The sequence below is a fragment of the Rhincodon typus genome, chromosome 7, assembly GCF_021869965.1.
Source record: "Rhincodon typus isolate 14 chromosome 7, sRhiTyp1.1, whole genome shotgun sequence".
Classification (NCBI taxonomy): domain Eukaryota; kingdom Metazoa; phylum Chordata; class Chondrichthyes; order Orectolobiformes; family Rhincodontidae; genus Rhincodon; species Rhincodon typus.
In genome coordinates, this window is record NC_063338.1 from 55054566 (window position 1) to 55070163 (window position 15598).

At 41.1% G+C, this 15598-nt stretch overlaps 1 protein-coding gene and 1 long non-coding RNA gene across 3 annotated transcripts in view; one reads left to right on the plus strand and one right to left on the minus strand.

The window, feature by feature from the left end:
• itgb6 (integrin, beta 6) overlaps positions 1–7418 on the minus strand; it is an 87335-nt gene extending 79917 nt beyond the window's left edge. For both annotated transcript variants that reach the window (XM_020531543.2, XM_048599448.1), the window contains exon 1: positions 7363–7418. In XM_020531543.2, coding sequence (XP_020387132.2) covers positions 7363–7378 — 16 coding nt within the window. In that variant the 5' untranslated portion in view covers positions 7379–7418. The remainder of the gene's footprint in view (positions 1–7362) is intronic.
• LOC125483563 overlaps positions 1–15201 on the plus strand; it is a 29632-nt gene extending 14431 nt beyond the window's left edge. The window contains exons 4-5 of the long non-coding RNA XR_007262512.1: positions 8466–8559; positions 14485–15201. This is a non-coding gene — a long non-coding RNA (uncharacterized LOC125483563). The remainder of the gene's footprint in view (positions 1–8465; positions 8560–14484) is intronic.
• The last annotated feature ends 397 nt before the right edge of the window (positions 15202–15598 follow it).

The following is a 15598-nucleotide window of genomic DNA, read 5'->3' on the forward strand; positions in this document are numbered from 1 at the left end:
GGCAAATGGAGTTTAATGCGGAAAAGTGTGAGGTGATTCACTTTGGAAGGAGTAACAGGAATACAGAGTACTGGGCTAATGGTAAGATTCTTGGTAGTGTGGATGAGCAGAGAGATCTCGGTGTCCATGTGCATCGATCCCTGAAAGTTGCCACCCAGATTGATAGGGTTGTTAAGAAGGCGTACGGTGTGTTAGGTTTTATTGGTAGAGGGATTGAGTTTCGGAGCCATGAGGTCATGTTGCAGCTGTACAAAACTCTGGTGCGGCTGCATTTGGAGTATTGCATACAGTTCCGGTCACTGCATTATAGGAAGGATGTGGAAGCATTGGAAAGGGTGCGGAGGAGATTTACCAGGATGTTGCCTGGTATGGAGGGAAGGTCTTATGAGGAAAGGCTGAGGGACTTGAGGCTGTTTGCGTTAGAGAGAAGAAGGTTAAGAGGTGACTTAATAGAGACATACAAGATGATCAGAGGATTAGATAGGGTGGACAGTGGGAGCCTTTTTCCTCGGATGGTGATGGCTAGCACGAGGGGACATAGCTTTAAATTGAGGGGTGATAGATATAGGACAGATGTCAGAGATAGGTTCTTTACTCAGAGAGTAGTAAGGGCATGGAATGCCCTGCCTGCAAAAGTAGTAGACTCGCCAACTTTAAGGGCATTTAAATGGTCATTGGATAAACATATGGATGATAATGGAATAGTTTAGGTTAGATGGGCTTCAGATTGGTTTCACAGGTCGACCCAACATCGAGGGCCGAAGGGCCTGTACTGCGCTGTAATGTTCTATGTTCTATGTTCTATAAGATATAGGAGCAGAATTAGGCCATTTGGCCACTGAGTCTTCTCCACCATTCGATCATGGCTGATATGTTTCTGTAGCCCATTCTCCTGGATTCCCGCTTAACCCTTGATCCCCTCACTAATCAAGAAGCTATCTATCGCTGTCTTAAATACACTCAATGACTTGGATTCCACAGCCCTCTGAGGCTCATTCAACACCTTCTGGCTGAAGAAATTCCTCCTCCTCTCAGTTCTAAAGGGTCTGAGGCTGTGTCCTTGGATCCTGTCTCTCTTACTAATGGAAAAATCTTCTTCTTGTCCACTCTATCCCAGGCCTGTCAGTATTCTCATTCTCATCCTTCTAAACTCCATTGAGTACAGACCTAGAGTCCTCAACAGCTTCTCATAATGAAAAAGCCTTCATTCCCAGGATGCAAACCTCTTCTCGATCCCCTCCAAGGCCAACACATCCTTCCTTACATATGGGGCCCAAAACTTCTCACAATATACCAAATACAATCTGACCAGAGCCTTATACAGCCTTAGCTGTGCATCTCTGCTGTTGTATTTTAGGCCTGTCGAAATGAATGTTAACAGTACATTTTTCCTTCCTAACTGCCAACTGAATTCGCATGTTAACCTTAAAAGAATCCAGAACTAGGACTCCTAAGCCCCTTTGCACTTCGGATTTCTGAAGAATTTCCCCGTTTAGAAAATAGTCTGTGCCTCTATTCTTCCTACAAAAGTGTATAATCTCACACTTTCCCACATTGTATTCCATGTGCCCCTTCTTTGCCCACTTTCCTAGCCTGTCCAAATCCTTCCGCAGCCTTCCCACTTCCTCAAACTACCTAACCTTCCACCAATCTTTGTATCATCTGCAGTTTCTTTGTCCAGATTATATAATGTGAATAGTTGTGGTGTCAACACTGACCCCTGCCAAAATCCATTAGTCACTGACTACTATCCTGACAAAGACCCCTGTATCCCTACTCTCTGTCATTCAGCCAATCCTCTATCTTGCCAGTACCTTGTCCCAACATCAAGCTCTTATCTTATTCAGCAGCCTCCTATGCAACATCTTGTCAAAGGCTTTCTGGAAATCCAAATACATCATGTCCACTGCCTCTCTATGTCTAATTTGCTTATAACCTCCTCAAAGAATTCTAAAAGATTTGTCAGACATCACCTCCCCTTGACAAAGCTGTCCTGACTCAGCCCTATTTTACTGTGTACTTCCAAGGACTCCTCAATCTGATCCTTAATAATGGATTCTAAAATCTTACCAACAATTGAGGTCAGGCTAACCAGCCTAGAATTTCCTGTCTTCTGCCTCCCTTCTTTCTTAAACTGGGGTATTACGTTAACCATTTTCCATTTCTTTGGAAGCCTCCCTGACACTAGTGATTCCTGAAAGATCACCACCATTGCCTCCATGATCTCCTCAGCTATCTCCTTCAGAGCTCTGGGGTGTCATCCATCTGGTTCGGGTGATTTGTCCACCTTCTGACCTTTCAGCTTCCATGGCACCTTCTCCTTTGTGATGGCCACTGTATTTACCTCTACCCCCGACTCTCTTGAAGTTCTGGTATGCTGCTGGTGTCTTCCACTGTGAAGACTGATGCAAAGTACCTATTCAGTTCCTCTGTCATTTCTTTGTTCCCCATTTCTATTTCTCCAGCCTCATCTTCCAGTGGTCCAATGTCCACTCTTGCCTCTCCTTTACCTTCTATATAAGTATAATATGTGTGAGTTCAATAGTAAGGAGGATAGATAGGTGTTTCCATGGCCACAAACAAGAGTCCAGGATGGTGTGTTGCCTCCCTGGTGCTAGGATCCTGGATGTCTCCGAGTAGTTGCAGGACATTTTGGATGGGGAGGGCGAACAGCTGGTGGTTGTGGTACACATTGGTACTAAGGACATAGCTGAACCATGGAATGAAGTCCTAAAAGCAGAATATAGAGGACTAGGAAGAAAGTTGAAATGTAGGACCTCCAAGGTGGTTATCTCAGGATTATTACCAGTGCCATGAGCTAGTCAGAGTAGCACGATATATAGGATGAACACGTGACTGAAAAGATGGTGTGAGGAGGAGGTTTCAGATTCATGTGGCATTGGTATTGGTTTCTGGGGGAGGTGGGACCTGTACATACGTGGACATGTGGAGTATTTCAAATGGCACTTGATAAGAGTTCAAGATCAGCGCATTACTGCAAGAATGAAGGATAGATATGCCAAGTTACGTGAACCTTGGATGACCAGGTATGATATGACTTTGTTCAAAAAGGAAAAGGAAGCATACATAAGTTCTAGGAGGATGGGAACTGACAAAGCCCTTGAAGTATCTAAAGAAAGTCGGAAGGAACTTAAACAAGAAATTAGAAGAGCTAAAAGGGGTCATGAAAATTCGTTAGCAAGCAGGATTAAGGAGAATCCCAAGGCTTTTTATACATATATAAAGAGCAAGAGGGTAGCCAGGGAAAGGGTTGGCTCACTCACGGACAAAGGAGGGAATCTATGTGTGGAGCCAGAAGAGGTAGGTGAGGTCCTAAACGAATACTTTGTGTCGATATTCAGCAAAGAGAAGGAATTGGTTGAGGATGATCTCAGGGAAAGGAGTGTCAAATTTCTTAGCCAAGTTGCTATTAAAAAGGAAAAGGTGTTGTGTGTCTTAAAAAGTATTAAGGTAGATAGGTCCCTGGTTCCTGATGGGATCTATCCCAGAATATTGGGGGAGGCAAGAGAACAAATTGCTGGAGCATTGACAGACATCTTTGTACCCTCTTTGGCCACAGGTGAGGTCCCAGAGGACTGGAGAATAGCCAATGTTGTCCCATTGTTTAAGAAGAGTAACAGGGGAATTACAGGCCTGTGATCCTCATGTCGCTAGAATGGAAATTATTGGAAAACATTCTCCGGGATAAGATCTCTGTGCATTTAGAAGCAAATGGACTTATTGGTGATAGACAGCATAGCACTGTACGGAGGGGGTTGTGCCTCATTAACTTGATCGAGTATTTTGAGGAGGCGGCGAAGATGATGGATGAGGGGAAAGTGGCTGATGTTGTCTACATGGACCTCAGTAAAGCCTTTGACAAGGTCCCTCATGGCAGACTGGTACAAACGGTGAAGTCACATGATATCAGGGGTGAGTTGGCAAGATGGATACAGAACTGGCTTAGTCATAGGAGACAGAAGGTAGCAGTGGAAGGATGCTTTTCAGATGGAGGGTTGTGATTAGCGGTGTTCCACATGGATCAGTGCTGGGACCTCTGCTGTTCATGGTCTACATAAATGATTTGGAGAAAAACATGGCTGGTCTAATTAGTAAATTTGCGGACAACACAAAGATTGGTGGAGTTGCAGATAGCGAGAAGGATTGTGAGAAGACACAGCACGATATAGATCAGGTGGAGGCATGGGTAGAAAAATGGCAAATGGATTTTAATCTGGACAAATGTGACATGATGCATTTTTGAAGATCAATTTCAGGTGGAAATTATACAGTGAATGGCAGAACCCTTAGGTGTATTGATATACAGAGGGATCTGGATGTGCAGGTCCACAGACCAATGAAGGTGGCAACGCGGTTAGATAAGGTTGTAAAAAATGATCTATAGCATGCTTGCCTTCATTGGAAGGGGACATTGAGTATAAGAATAGACAAACTATGCTGCAGCTTTAGTGAACTTTAGTTAGGCCACACTTGGAATACAGTGTACAGTTCTGGTCACCACAATACCAGAAGGATGTGGATACTTTGGAGAGGGTACTGAAAAGGTTTACCAAGATGTTGCCTAGTATCGGAGATTTTAGTTATGAACAAAGGTTGGATGTACTGGCTTTGTTTTCACTGGAACGCAGGAGGTTGAGAGGTGACCTAATAGAAGTTTATAAGATTGTGAATGACATTGATATAGTGGAAACTATGAGGCTTTTTCCCAGGGTGGAGGGGTGAATTATTAGGGGACACAGGTTCAAGGTGTAGGGTCGGGGGGATTTTAAAATGGATGTGCAAAGCAAGTTATTCACACAAAGGGTGGTGAGTGCCTGGACCGCACTGTGGCTCTTTTGTGGTGGAAGCAGACACAATAACAGCATTCAAGGAGCACCTGGATGAATACATGAATAGGAAGAGAATAAAGGGATACGGATCCTGTAAGTGAAGACAGTTTTAGTATGGAAGGGCAAAATGTGTCAGTGCAGGCTTGGAGGGCCGAAGGGCATGTTCCTGTGCTATACTGTTCTTTGTTCTTTATTATTTGTTCTTATTCTTTATAAAAAGAAACTCTTGCAATCTCCTTTTATATTACTAGCTAGGTTCTCCTGATATTTCATCTTCTTTCCCTTGATGTTTTTTTCAGTTGTCCTCTGCTGGCTTTTAAAGCTTCCCAATCCTCTGGCATCCCACTATTCTTTACTGTTTTGCCTGCTTTTTCTTTGGTTTTGGGTTGCCCTGACTTCCCTTGTCAGCCATGTTTACCTCATTCACCCTCTTTGGTATGTTTCTTCTTCCTTGGCGTGAATTTTTGCTGTGCCTCTCGAATTACCCCCAGAAGCCCCTACCATTGCTACTCCACCATCTTCCCTGCTAGGTTCCCCTTCCAATCAACACTGGCCAGCTCCTCTCTCCTGTCTTTGTAGTTACCTTACTCAATTATAATACCGTTACATCTGATTCCAACTTCTCCCTCTCAAACTGCAGAATGAATTCTATCATATTATGGTCACTGCCCCCTAGCCATTCCTTAACCTTGAGCTTCCTAATCAAGTTTGCCTCGTTACACATCACTAAGTCCAGAATTGACTGTTCCCTAGAGGGCTTCACCATAAGCTGCTCCAAAAAAATCATCTCATAGACATTCCACGAATTCCTTTTCTTGGGATTCTGTACCAACCTGATTTTGCCAGTCCACCTGCACATTGAAGTTCCCCATAATAGTGTTTTTCTTACATATGTTTTCTATCTCCTGATTTACTTCCTGCCCCACATCCTGACTACTGTGTGGGAGGCCTGTATACAACTCCCATCAGGATCTTTTTGCCTTTGTAGTTCCTCAAGTCTACCCACACAGATTCTACACCTTCTGACTCTATATCATTTCTTGGCATTGATTTAATTTCATTTCTTACTAACAAGCCAACCCTGCTCCTTCTATCCATCTGTGTGTACTTTCAATAGGATGCACATCCTTGGATATCTAATTCCCAGTCCTGATCCTCTTGCAGCCATATCTCTGTGATACCCACAACATCATACCCACCAATTTCAATCTGTTTTAAAGACAGCAATATTGATTCGAATTGACATAATGTATGTTGGATGTCAGCCAATTTGAGGTATGTTACTTATCAGTGACAAGGAGAAAATACAGAATCATATTGGCAACAAAGTCAATAAGGTAATTGCCACAGAGCACTGTTGGGTTCATGTGCCACATGAAGGTTTGATAACAGAACCTTACAAATTTCTATTTTGTTAAAATGATTAAATTTCAGTAAATGTGATCATTTCAGTTGGTAAAATAAACATTATCATGAATGGTACTGCTATTTTGTAATGAAAATCCATTGATTTATTAATACACTTTGAAGAATAACCTTCATTCTTCTATATGTGAACCCAGACCACTCATTTTGCTTAAACCTTAATGCTCTCAGAGCAACCAGCGGTGGGCAATAAATAGTGCTTCAACAGCTTTCCTTACATCCCAAGACCTAGAAAAAAAAACTTTTGACTTATGAGACACTTTCTTTTATTCCTTTCTTTCACATTCCCCGCTGTCCCTGGCACTTTTCTATTTGAATAGTCATCCTGCCATAAACTCCGTGTACCATTAACCTTTCTGAAGTCTTTAGACTGGCACCTTGTCAAATGCCTTTTGAAGGCCCCAGAAAATCTCAGTAGAAGTTACACTGAACATACATGTCTAAAGCCTACTTAATTAGTCAATGAACTCTTTGGCAAATGAGCTTATAATAAGAGCATATTCAAAATATCTGCTCAAAAGCAGCTTCAGAAAATATGTGATAAATAGCGGCACAGATTTCAAATACTTATTTGAATAGTTTGGCTGCTTTTCAGTTGGAACTGCTAAAATCAAGTCATGAGAGTTGAATAATATAAATTATAATACAAAATAGGTTTTTTTTGCTAGGTTACTTTGAGTTTACACTTGTCTTTCCCTATTGTGCTTATTCATTCTCTCAACTGAAAGAACATAATTTGGAGGGAATCTGTAACTGTAAATTGTACATAGCTGTTTTGAAAGAGATGGTTCAGTGCTTGAAACATTTTTCTCATTCCACATTATTACACTTCAGGGAGGATAACATGATGTGTCAGCACCTAGGTAAACACACTCCCCACTTCTCAGCTTGTTTGATCTATTATATATACAATATTACTTAGCTCTTGAGAAAGTATGGCGATCAGATCTGATACAAACTTACCATGTACACACTTAAAACAAAACATAGTTTGCCATTGTTGGGGAATTTCCAAACAGGAAAACAAGACAACTTCCACATCACCAGGTTTTCTACAATCTCCGACTCAAAAAGACGCACTACGTACCTTGCAGGTTCTTCATAGGGATCCTCCACACACCAGAACAACCTGACTGACCATGATGGGTTCTGTGGGTGGAAATGATAGACTGAGCATGCTCTTAAAAAATGTTTCCATCATGACGTCACAAGTTGGCAAATCAGGTAGCCTTTTACTCCTCCTTTGTGAAAATGTAGGTGTTACATTTCAAACTAGTTTATTTTTGATCTACAACTAACCGTGCCAACTTCGCTCTAACATTGCTAACAAAACTCAAATTTTGTAAGACTTGGAAATGGTGAGGATGATATGTGAAAAATACCTATTTGTTCAAAGAGTGAGAAAACTCCCACAGGTTAGATAACCTATCACAGTTCTGAATCCTTGATACATTGTAGGAGCCATCACACAGTGGTACCAATTTTGTAAATGTCCCAGCTGAGGAGCTCATATTACAGATTTGTTACTTTACAAAAAAATCACTTTATGTGGTTGCAGCGTTAAAGTTTGACAAAGATTCAGCAGTACTATATTGAAATATACAAGATTTTTGGATTTGACAGGGCAGGTACAGAAAACCTATTTCCCATTGTGCGAGCGTCTAGGACCAGAAGATATAATCTCAGAATAAGGGGCCACCCATTGAAGAAATAAATAGGAATTTCTTCCGTCAGAGGGTTGTAAATCTGTGGAATTCTTTATCGCAGAGGACTGTAGAGGTTGCATCATTAAGTGTATTCAAGGCTGAAATAGGCAGACTTTTAATCCGTAAGTGAATCAAGGTTTATGGGGAAAAGGCAGGAAAGTGGATTTGAGGATTTTCAGGTCAGCCGTTATCTCATTGAATGGTGAAGCAGACTCTGTGGGCTGAATGGCCTAATTCTGCTCCCATGTCTTGAGGTCTTTTAATCCTATCCCACTTGGCTGGCTTACAGATCAATCAGGGTCAGGCATTAAATGCTGGCCTAGCCAATGATACCCACATGCCATGAATGAACAATAAAAACTAATGAAGGTATGCTTGATGGATGCAGAACAATAAGCTTAATGATACCTAATTGAACTCTCAATATTTCTATAATTTGAACAATATTAATGAATATTGCTGTCTGTTGTTACAACACCTTTAGGGACATAACCATCACTGAATTCCCCATTTTTCCCTGGAATTCACCATTATCCAGAAACTGAACAGCATCGGAAATACAGTGGCTACAAGACCAGGTAAGGGCTTGGATTTCTGCAGCAAGAAATTCATCTCCTGACATCTCAAAGAATGTCCATCATCTACAATGCTCAAGTCAGGACTGTAATTGAATAGACTGAGTTTGCCTGGGTAAATGTAGCTCCAATAGCACTCAAAAGGCTCAACATCACCTAGGACAAAGCATCCATTTGATTGACGCCCGATTACCACCTTAAGTGTTCACTCCCTCCCCCAACAATACACAAGGCCAGCAGAGTGTATCATCTATAAGATACATTGCAACAACTTACCAAAGTTCCTCTTTAGCACCTTCCAAACCCTCAACGTGTCCCACCTTCAAAGGATAGTAGGAAGGTCTAGGCCCAAAACGTCAGCCTTCCTGCTCCTCTGATGCTGCTTGGCCTGCTGTGTTCTTCCAGCTCTACACCTTGTTATCCCACCTTCAAAGGAGATGGGCAGCAGATACATCTGAACAGCATCACCTGCAAGGTTCTCTCTGATGCTGTTTGTGGTTTGCCATATATATTATTCAACATAGCATATACCATAAATAGTTGGGTTCTGTTGAATCAGACAGTTAAAGGTAATTTACAAGACCGAAAGATAAAGTTGCATAGTCTCATAATCTTTAAATCGAGAGAAACAAAACTGGTGGTGGTTCAACCTGAGGGTCACCATGCCCCGGGGACAGGTTGAGAAGGAGAGTCCTTCACGGTAACCTTGGTTGGTGGCAGGAATTGAACCTACACTGTTGGTATTAGTTTGCATCACAAACCAGCCATCCAGCCAACTAAGATAACTGACTTCCATTTATAAGACTTATAATTATCATTTGTTTTAGATGTGTGGTTGTTGACTAGTATGGTTTCTTCAGCTTCTGAGCAGTCATCCAACATGACATGTACATGCCATTTAGATATGTTATCCATTTTATTCAACGGACTTGACCATTGTTCATTATCAAATCATATGAGCAAGAGTGGATAAAACAAAGACTATCTTTCATTAACCTGTGTGCTTGTATAAAATCTCGAATTCATATATTTTCTCTTGGTTCATACTGGATAACTGTTTGCATACTTGTTAATCATGTTGTTGCACCATTTTCTCCCTCTTTCCAACAACACGTGGTGCACGTGGCTAGGCATTGAGAATGTGAGATGGAAGAACTGTCTGTATCAGCTCCAAAACATGAGAGCTGCCAGTGGGAGTAAACCACTGGCTTGAGAAGTAAGACATATATTCAAACACAAAATTTCAGCAAGTTGCTTTACATTTAGTGGTCAGAGATTTTACAGTATGAGCAGTGTGTTCTGTGAGGGTAATAAAGAAAGGAAGTTATATGGTGAACACCCGATTTCCTGCACATGAATTGTCAGGATGCACTACTGTACTGTGGACCATTGTTAGACACAATTTGTTGACAATTATTGAATTTAGTGATTACGGCATTCAATGTGTCAATAACCAATGTACCAATGGTATATTTAATTTGAAATTCAAAAGACAATTTGGTGAAATAGTTAATCACCAGAATGTAATCTTGTAATTGGCCATGGAATGTTGCAATCTTGTCCCATGGTTCAAAAGAATCTCATGTGGATGGAGAGGTTTTCAATTGTTGTGTTTGATGGGATTGACATATTTCACACAAACTGGGGGAACAGATGGCATAGTGATATTGTCACTGGGCTAGTAATCCAGAGATCCAGGTAATGATCTTGAGGTGGTCCCAGATATTGAATCCCATCTTATCAGATGGTGGAAATAGAATTCAAGAATAAAAATCTAATGATGACCATGAAATCATTGCCAAATGTCATATAAAACAATCTGGTTCACTGATGTCTTTTCAAGAAGGATACATGCAACCTTACCTGGTTGGCCTCCAGGTGACTCCAGACTCACAGAAACATGGTTGTCTTTTAAATATCTTCAGAAATGGCTGATTAAGCCACTCAGTTACATCAAAATGCAAAGAAGCCTCAAAGATATTCCATTCCAGACAAAGACACTCCAGCAAAGGTTGCTGCATAATAGTATATAGTAGGGAGGAAGTTGCCTGGGAGTCTTCAACATTCACTCCAGATCCCCATAAAAACTCATGGTATGAGGTCAAACATGGAAAAGGAAAGCAGATACTGCCACCCCACCACCTCAGTTGGGTCAGGGACATCAATGTCCATAGCCCAAAAATGAGCACCACTTGCTTTATCCAAGTTTTAAAACTTTTTCTGGTATTTCAACTTTATAGTAGTATCCAATTTCCATTTCATTTTAATGCAAAATGAAAAATACGTGGCCCCATAACATTTACAGCACATGTATACCTGATCCAGTTTAGCAGCCCCAGGATATTCAGAGTGGAGGATTCAGTGATGGCATAGCCATTGAATGTCAAGGAGCAATATTTATATTCTCTCCTGGTGGAGATGTGATTGCTTAGCACCTGTGTGTTGTGAATATTCATAACCACTTATCAGCCCAAGCCTAAATGTTGTCCAGATCTTGCTGCGTATGGACACAGGCAGCTTCCGTATCTCAGGAATCACAAAAGATGCTCAACATTGTGCAATCATCAGTCCACCCATTTCCAACCTGATAATGGAGGGAAGGCTGTTGATGAAGCAACTGAAGATAGTTAAGCCGAGGAAACTACCCTTGAAGCACTCCTGCAGAGATGTCGTGGAGTAGAGATGTTTTGCCTCAAACAACCACAATTCTTTTTCTTTGTCAAGTATGAAAGCTTTCCTGCAATTCTCACTGATTCCAGTTTTGCTAGGGTTTCTTGATGTTACACTCCCATGAATGTGACCTTGATGTCAAAAGCTGTCACTCTCACCCCATGTCTGGAATTCAGCTGTTTTGTCGATGTTTGAACCAAGGCTGTAATGAGGTCAGGAGCTGAGTGGCCCTGGTGGAACCCAAACTGGGCATCACTGAGCAGGTTATTTCTGAGCAGGTGCTGCTTGATAGCACTGTTGATGACACCTTCCATCATTTTACTGACGATCGAGAGGAAACTGATAGAATGGTAATTGGCCAGGTTGGATTTTTATGTACAGGACATATCTGGGCAATTTTTCACATCATCAGGTAGATGTCAGTGTTGTAACTGTATAGGAAGAGCTTACTTAGCTAAGGGAGTGGCAAGTTCTGGAGCACAAGACTTCAATATAATTGCCGGAATGTTGTCAGGGCCCACAACCTTTGCAGCATCCAATATCTTCAGCTATTTCTTGATATCACGTGGAGTGAATTGAATTGGCTGAAGACTGGTATCTGTAATGCTGGGGACCACTGGAGGAGGCCAAGATGGATCATCCACTTGGCACTTTTGGCTGAAGATTGCTGCGAATGCTTCAGCCTTGCCTTTTACTATGATGTATTGGGCTCTTCCTTCATTGAGGATGAGTATATTTTGGAGGAGGAGGCTCCACATGAGTTGTTTAATTTTCCACCACCATTCACGACTGGACGTGGCTGGATTGCAGATCTTAGATCTGAGATCTGATCTATTGGTTGTAGGATCGCTTAGCTCTATCACTTGCTGCTTGTGGTGTTTGGAGTACAAGTAATCCTGCTTTTTTTTTAGGTATGCCTGGAACTGCTTCAGGCATGCCCTTCTGCACAGGAGTGCATCAGGGTAGTTTCTCGCAGATCGATCCCCTGGCCAATTGCTAATGATTGAGTGGGGGGATATGTCAGGCCATGAGGTTGCATATTGCGTTGGAGTACAATTCTGCTGCTATTGCTGGCCCATAGGGCCTCAAGCATGCCCAATCTTGAGTAGCTAGATCTGTTCAAAGTCTGTCCCATTATGCATAGTGATAGTGCAATATGACACGATGGAGGTTATTCTGAAAGTGAAGGCGGGCCTTCATCTCCACAAGGACTGTGCGGTGGTCACTCTTACCAATACTGTCATGGGCAGATGCATCTGTAGCCAGCAGATTGGTAAGGATGAGCCCAAATATGTTTTTGCCTCCACCTGCTGCAGACCCAGTTTAGCAGCTATGTCCTTTAGGACTTGAGCAGCTTGATAAATAGTGCCAAGCCACTGTTGGTGATGGACATTGAAATGCCCCACCCAGAGTATATTTTGAGTCCTTGCCACCCTCAGTGTTTCTTCCAATTGTTGTTCATCATTGAGGAACACTGATTCATCAGCCAGAGAATAGTATGTGGTAACCAGGAGGATGTTTCTTTGACCTTATTTATCCTGAAGCCATGGGAATTCATGAGATCCAGAGTCAATGTTGAGGACTCCCAGAGCAACTCCCTCCCAGCGGTATGCCACTGTACCGCCACCTCTGCTGGATCTGTCCTGCCAGTGAGACAGGACATATCCAGGGATGGTGATGGTGGTGTCTGGGACATTGCCTGTAAGGTATGATTCTGTGAGATACCTCTCCCACTACATGTCCCACTTTTGGCACTAGATGTCAATAAGGAGGACTTTGTCACGTCGACAGAGCTTTCTCTGCCATTGTCTTTTCCAGTACCTAAGTCAATGTCAGGTGGTCCATCCAATTTCATTTCTTTGTTGAGACTTTATAGTGATTGATACAACACATGGCCTGCTTGGCCATTTCAGAGGGCAGCTGAGAGTCAACCACATTGCTATGGGTCTGCAGTCGCATGTAGGCTAGAACAGGTGAGGATGTCAGATTGCCTTCCCTGAGGAATATTAATGAACCAGATGGGTTTTTCCAACAATCAATAGTGATTTCTTTTATTAGATTATTAAGAATTGGTAGATTCTTAATTCAAGATGGTTTTTATTGAATTCAAATTCCACCTTCTACTGTAGTGGGACTCAAACCCAGATCCCCAGAACATTGGCTGAGTTTCTGGATTAATAGTCAACTGATAACACCACTAGGTCATTGCCTCCCCAAGACCTAGAGTGCCTAACTGTGTAGTTTATTAGGCAATATCATAAAATATAGCAACACCTGGAATGAACATATAATTAGAAATCATCGTGAGCTGATTTCGTAATAAATCTCATCAAAAATACATTCACAAAAGCAAGGGTAACAAGGGAAAATGTTGCCAAGAACAGTACAAGTGAAGGGTCTGATAGAATTCATATTCCTAAAATTAACAGGGAAATTTTGAGATTTCTGGGAATGTGTGGGTTTTATCAATAGTTCGTGCCTAGCTTCAGCACGATAGCTGTATCTCTAAAACATTTGTTATAAAATAGGCAAAGGAAGTATGGTGAGAAGAGTGCCAAGCAGGATTTGAGAAGCTGAAGACAATTCTAGTAAATGAACTGATACTGGCCACCTTGACTTTGCAAAACCTTTTAAAACAGTAATTGATGCTAGGGACTTGGTGTTAGATGCCGCCTCATTGCAAGATGATGAATAGAGAAACCATGGAGATATTTTTGTAACAAATGAAATCAATATCAGAAGTAGTATTCAACAATGAAAAGAGGGTTTGCGATTATTGTTGTAGTTGGTTACAGATCTATGGGAGCAGAGGAGCCAGAGACATCCAGTGCTAGCAAACAGAAACCATCACTCTTTCCTGAGTTTGAGTCAAAGCCAAATGTTAAAATGTTGATTTTGAAGTCTATGTCTAACACAATTGCAAAGAATCACTGAAATACACTGACTTTAATCCGTCAGCTTTTGCAGAGAAATTTACGAGTTGAAATGGTAGATTGTTCCAACAGAGTTTATTATTTTAATCATTTCATGTAAAAACTGATTGTGTTGCTGGAAAAGATAATGTAATAGTTCACACATCATCAAGAAGGTGATTGTACTGGAATAGTTTAAGAATTTAGGATGAAAGGACAAGAAATTGTTTAAGTCCTGTATAAGGAATGGGTGAGGGTGAATCAATTTACATTTCTTGTGTTGCATATATGTGTTATGTTTACCTGGTAAAGAAACGGATTTAAAATGGCCACTCATCTCTTTCAGGGCGGAGGCATGTAAGGGACCATATATTTTTCTTTCTTGGACCAAAAACTGGAATGGATTCAGCTAGATAGCCGTAATAACCAGAAGAACTTTGAAACTTGGAAAAGTCATGTGGTACAGACTTTTAACTGTGCAAGACATATTAACTTTTGAAGCAGTGAGGTGGATATTTTGAGACACAGTTGCACCAAGAGTCTTTGAGTTAAGGAAAACTGCCTGAAATCAGCCCTTGCATTGGACTACCTATTGTTTGTTACAGATCAGTGGGAGCAGAGGAGCCAGAGACATCCAGAGCTAGCAAACAGAAAACATCACTTTTCCTTCTGTTGATTTGAGTCAAAGCCAAAAAAAGCAAGAAAACTTAAAATAAAGGATTTTAATGCACAAAAAGAACTAGATCCACCAAACCACCAAGTGAAAATGACCATAGGTTTATATAGGTATACATGTCATCATTGCTGAAAACAATAGGAACTGTGATGAACAATTTAACCTCTCCTTGTGATCTGGATTCATATTCATAGATTTGTTTTTGCTGTATTATATTTTCTAGCCGTTATATTTGTATCAAGCCATTCGCCCTTTTTCTGCCTCAGTTGTGCATGTGCGTGGCTTTGTGTGTGTGTATGTGTATCTGTGTGTGTATTTAGGGTTTTAAAGGGGTATAGTTTAAATTGGAAAGCAGTAAATTAGTGATCCCTTTTTTTCTCTATTAGTTGTGTGTTTATAATAAAGTTATTTCTATTCATGACAAAATCTGATTGAATTGCTTTTGTTGAGAATGGCAGTCAGTCAGGCAAATTAACATCCTGTTCTAACAAGCTGCATAACCAGGGAAGTAGAATTTTAAACTATGGGGTTTATATTTAGCTATAGACCCTACATACTATACCTACACTGGAGGCAGTCAGTGAAGTTCAGTAGATTGGTTCCTGAGACAATGGAGTTATACTATCATGAGACGCTGAGTAAATTGAGTCCATATTCTTTGGAATTTAGAAGAACAAGAGATAATCTAATTGAAACATATAAGAACATATATATGTATGTGTGTATATATATATATACACAACACACACAAATATTCCTAAAGAGCTTGAACAAGGTAGATACT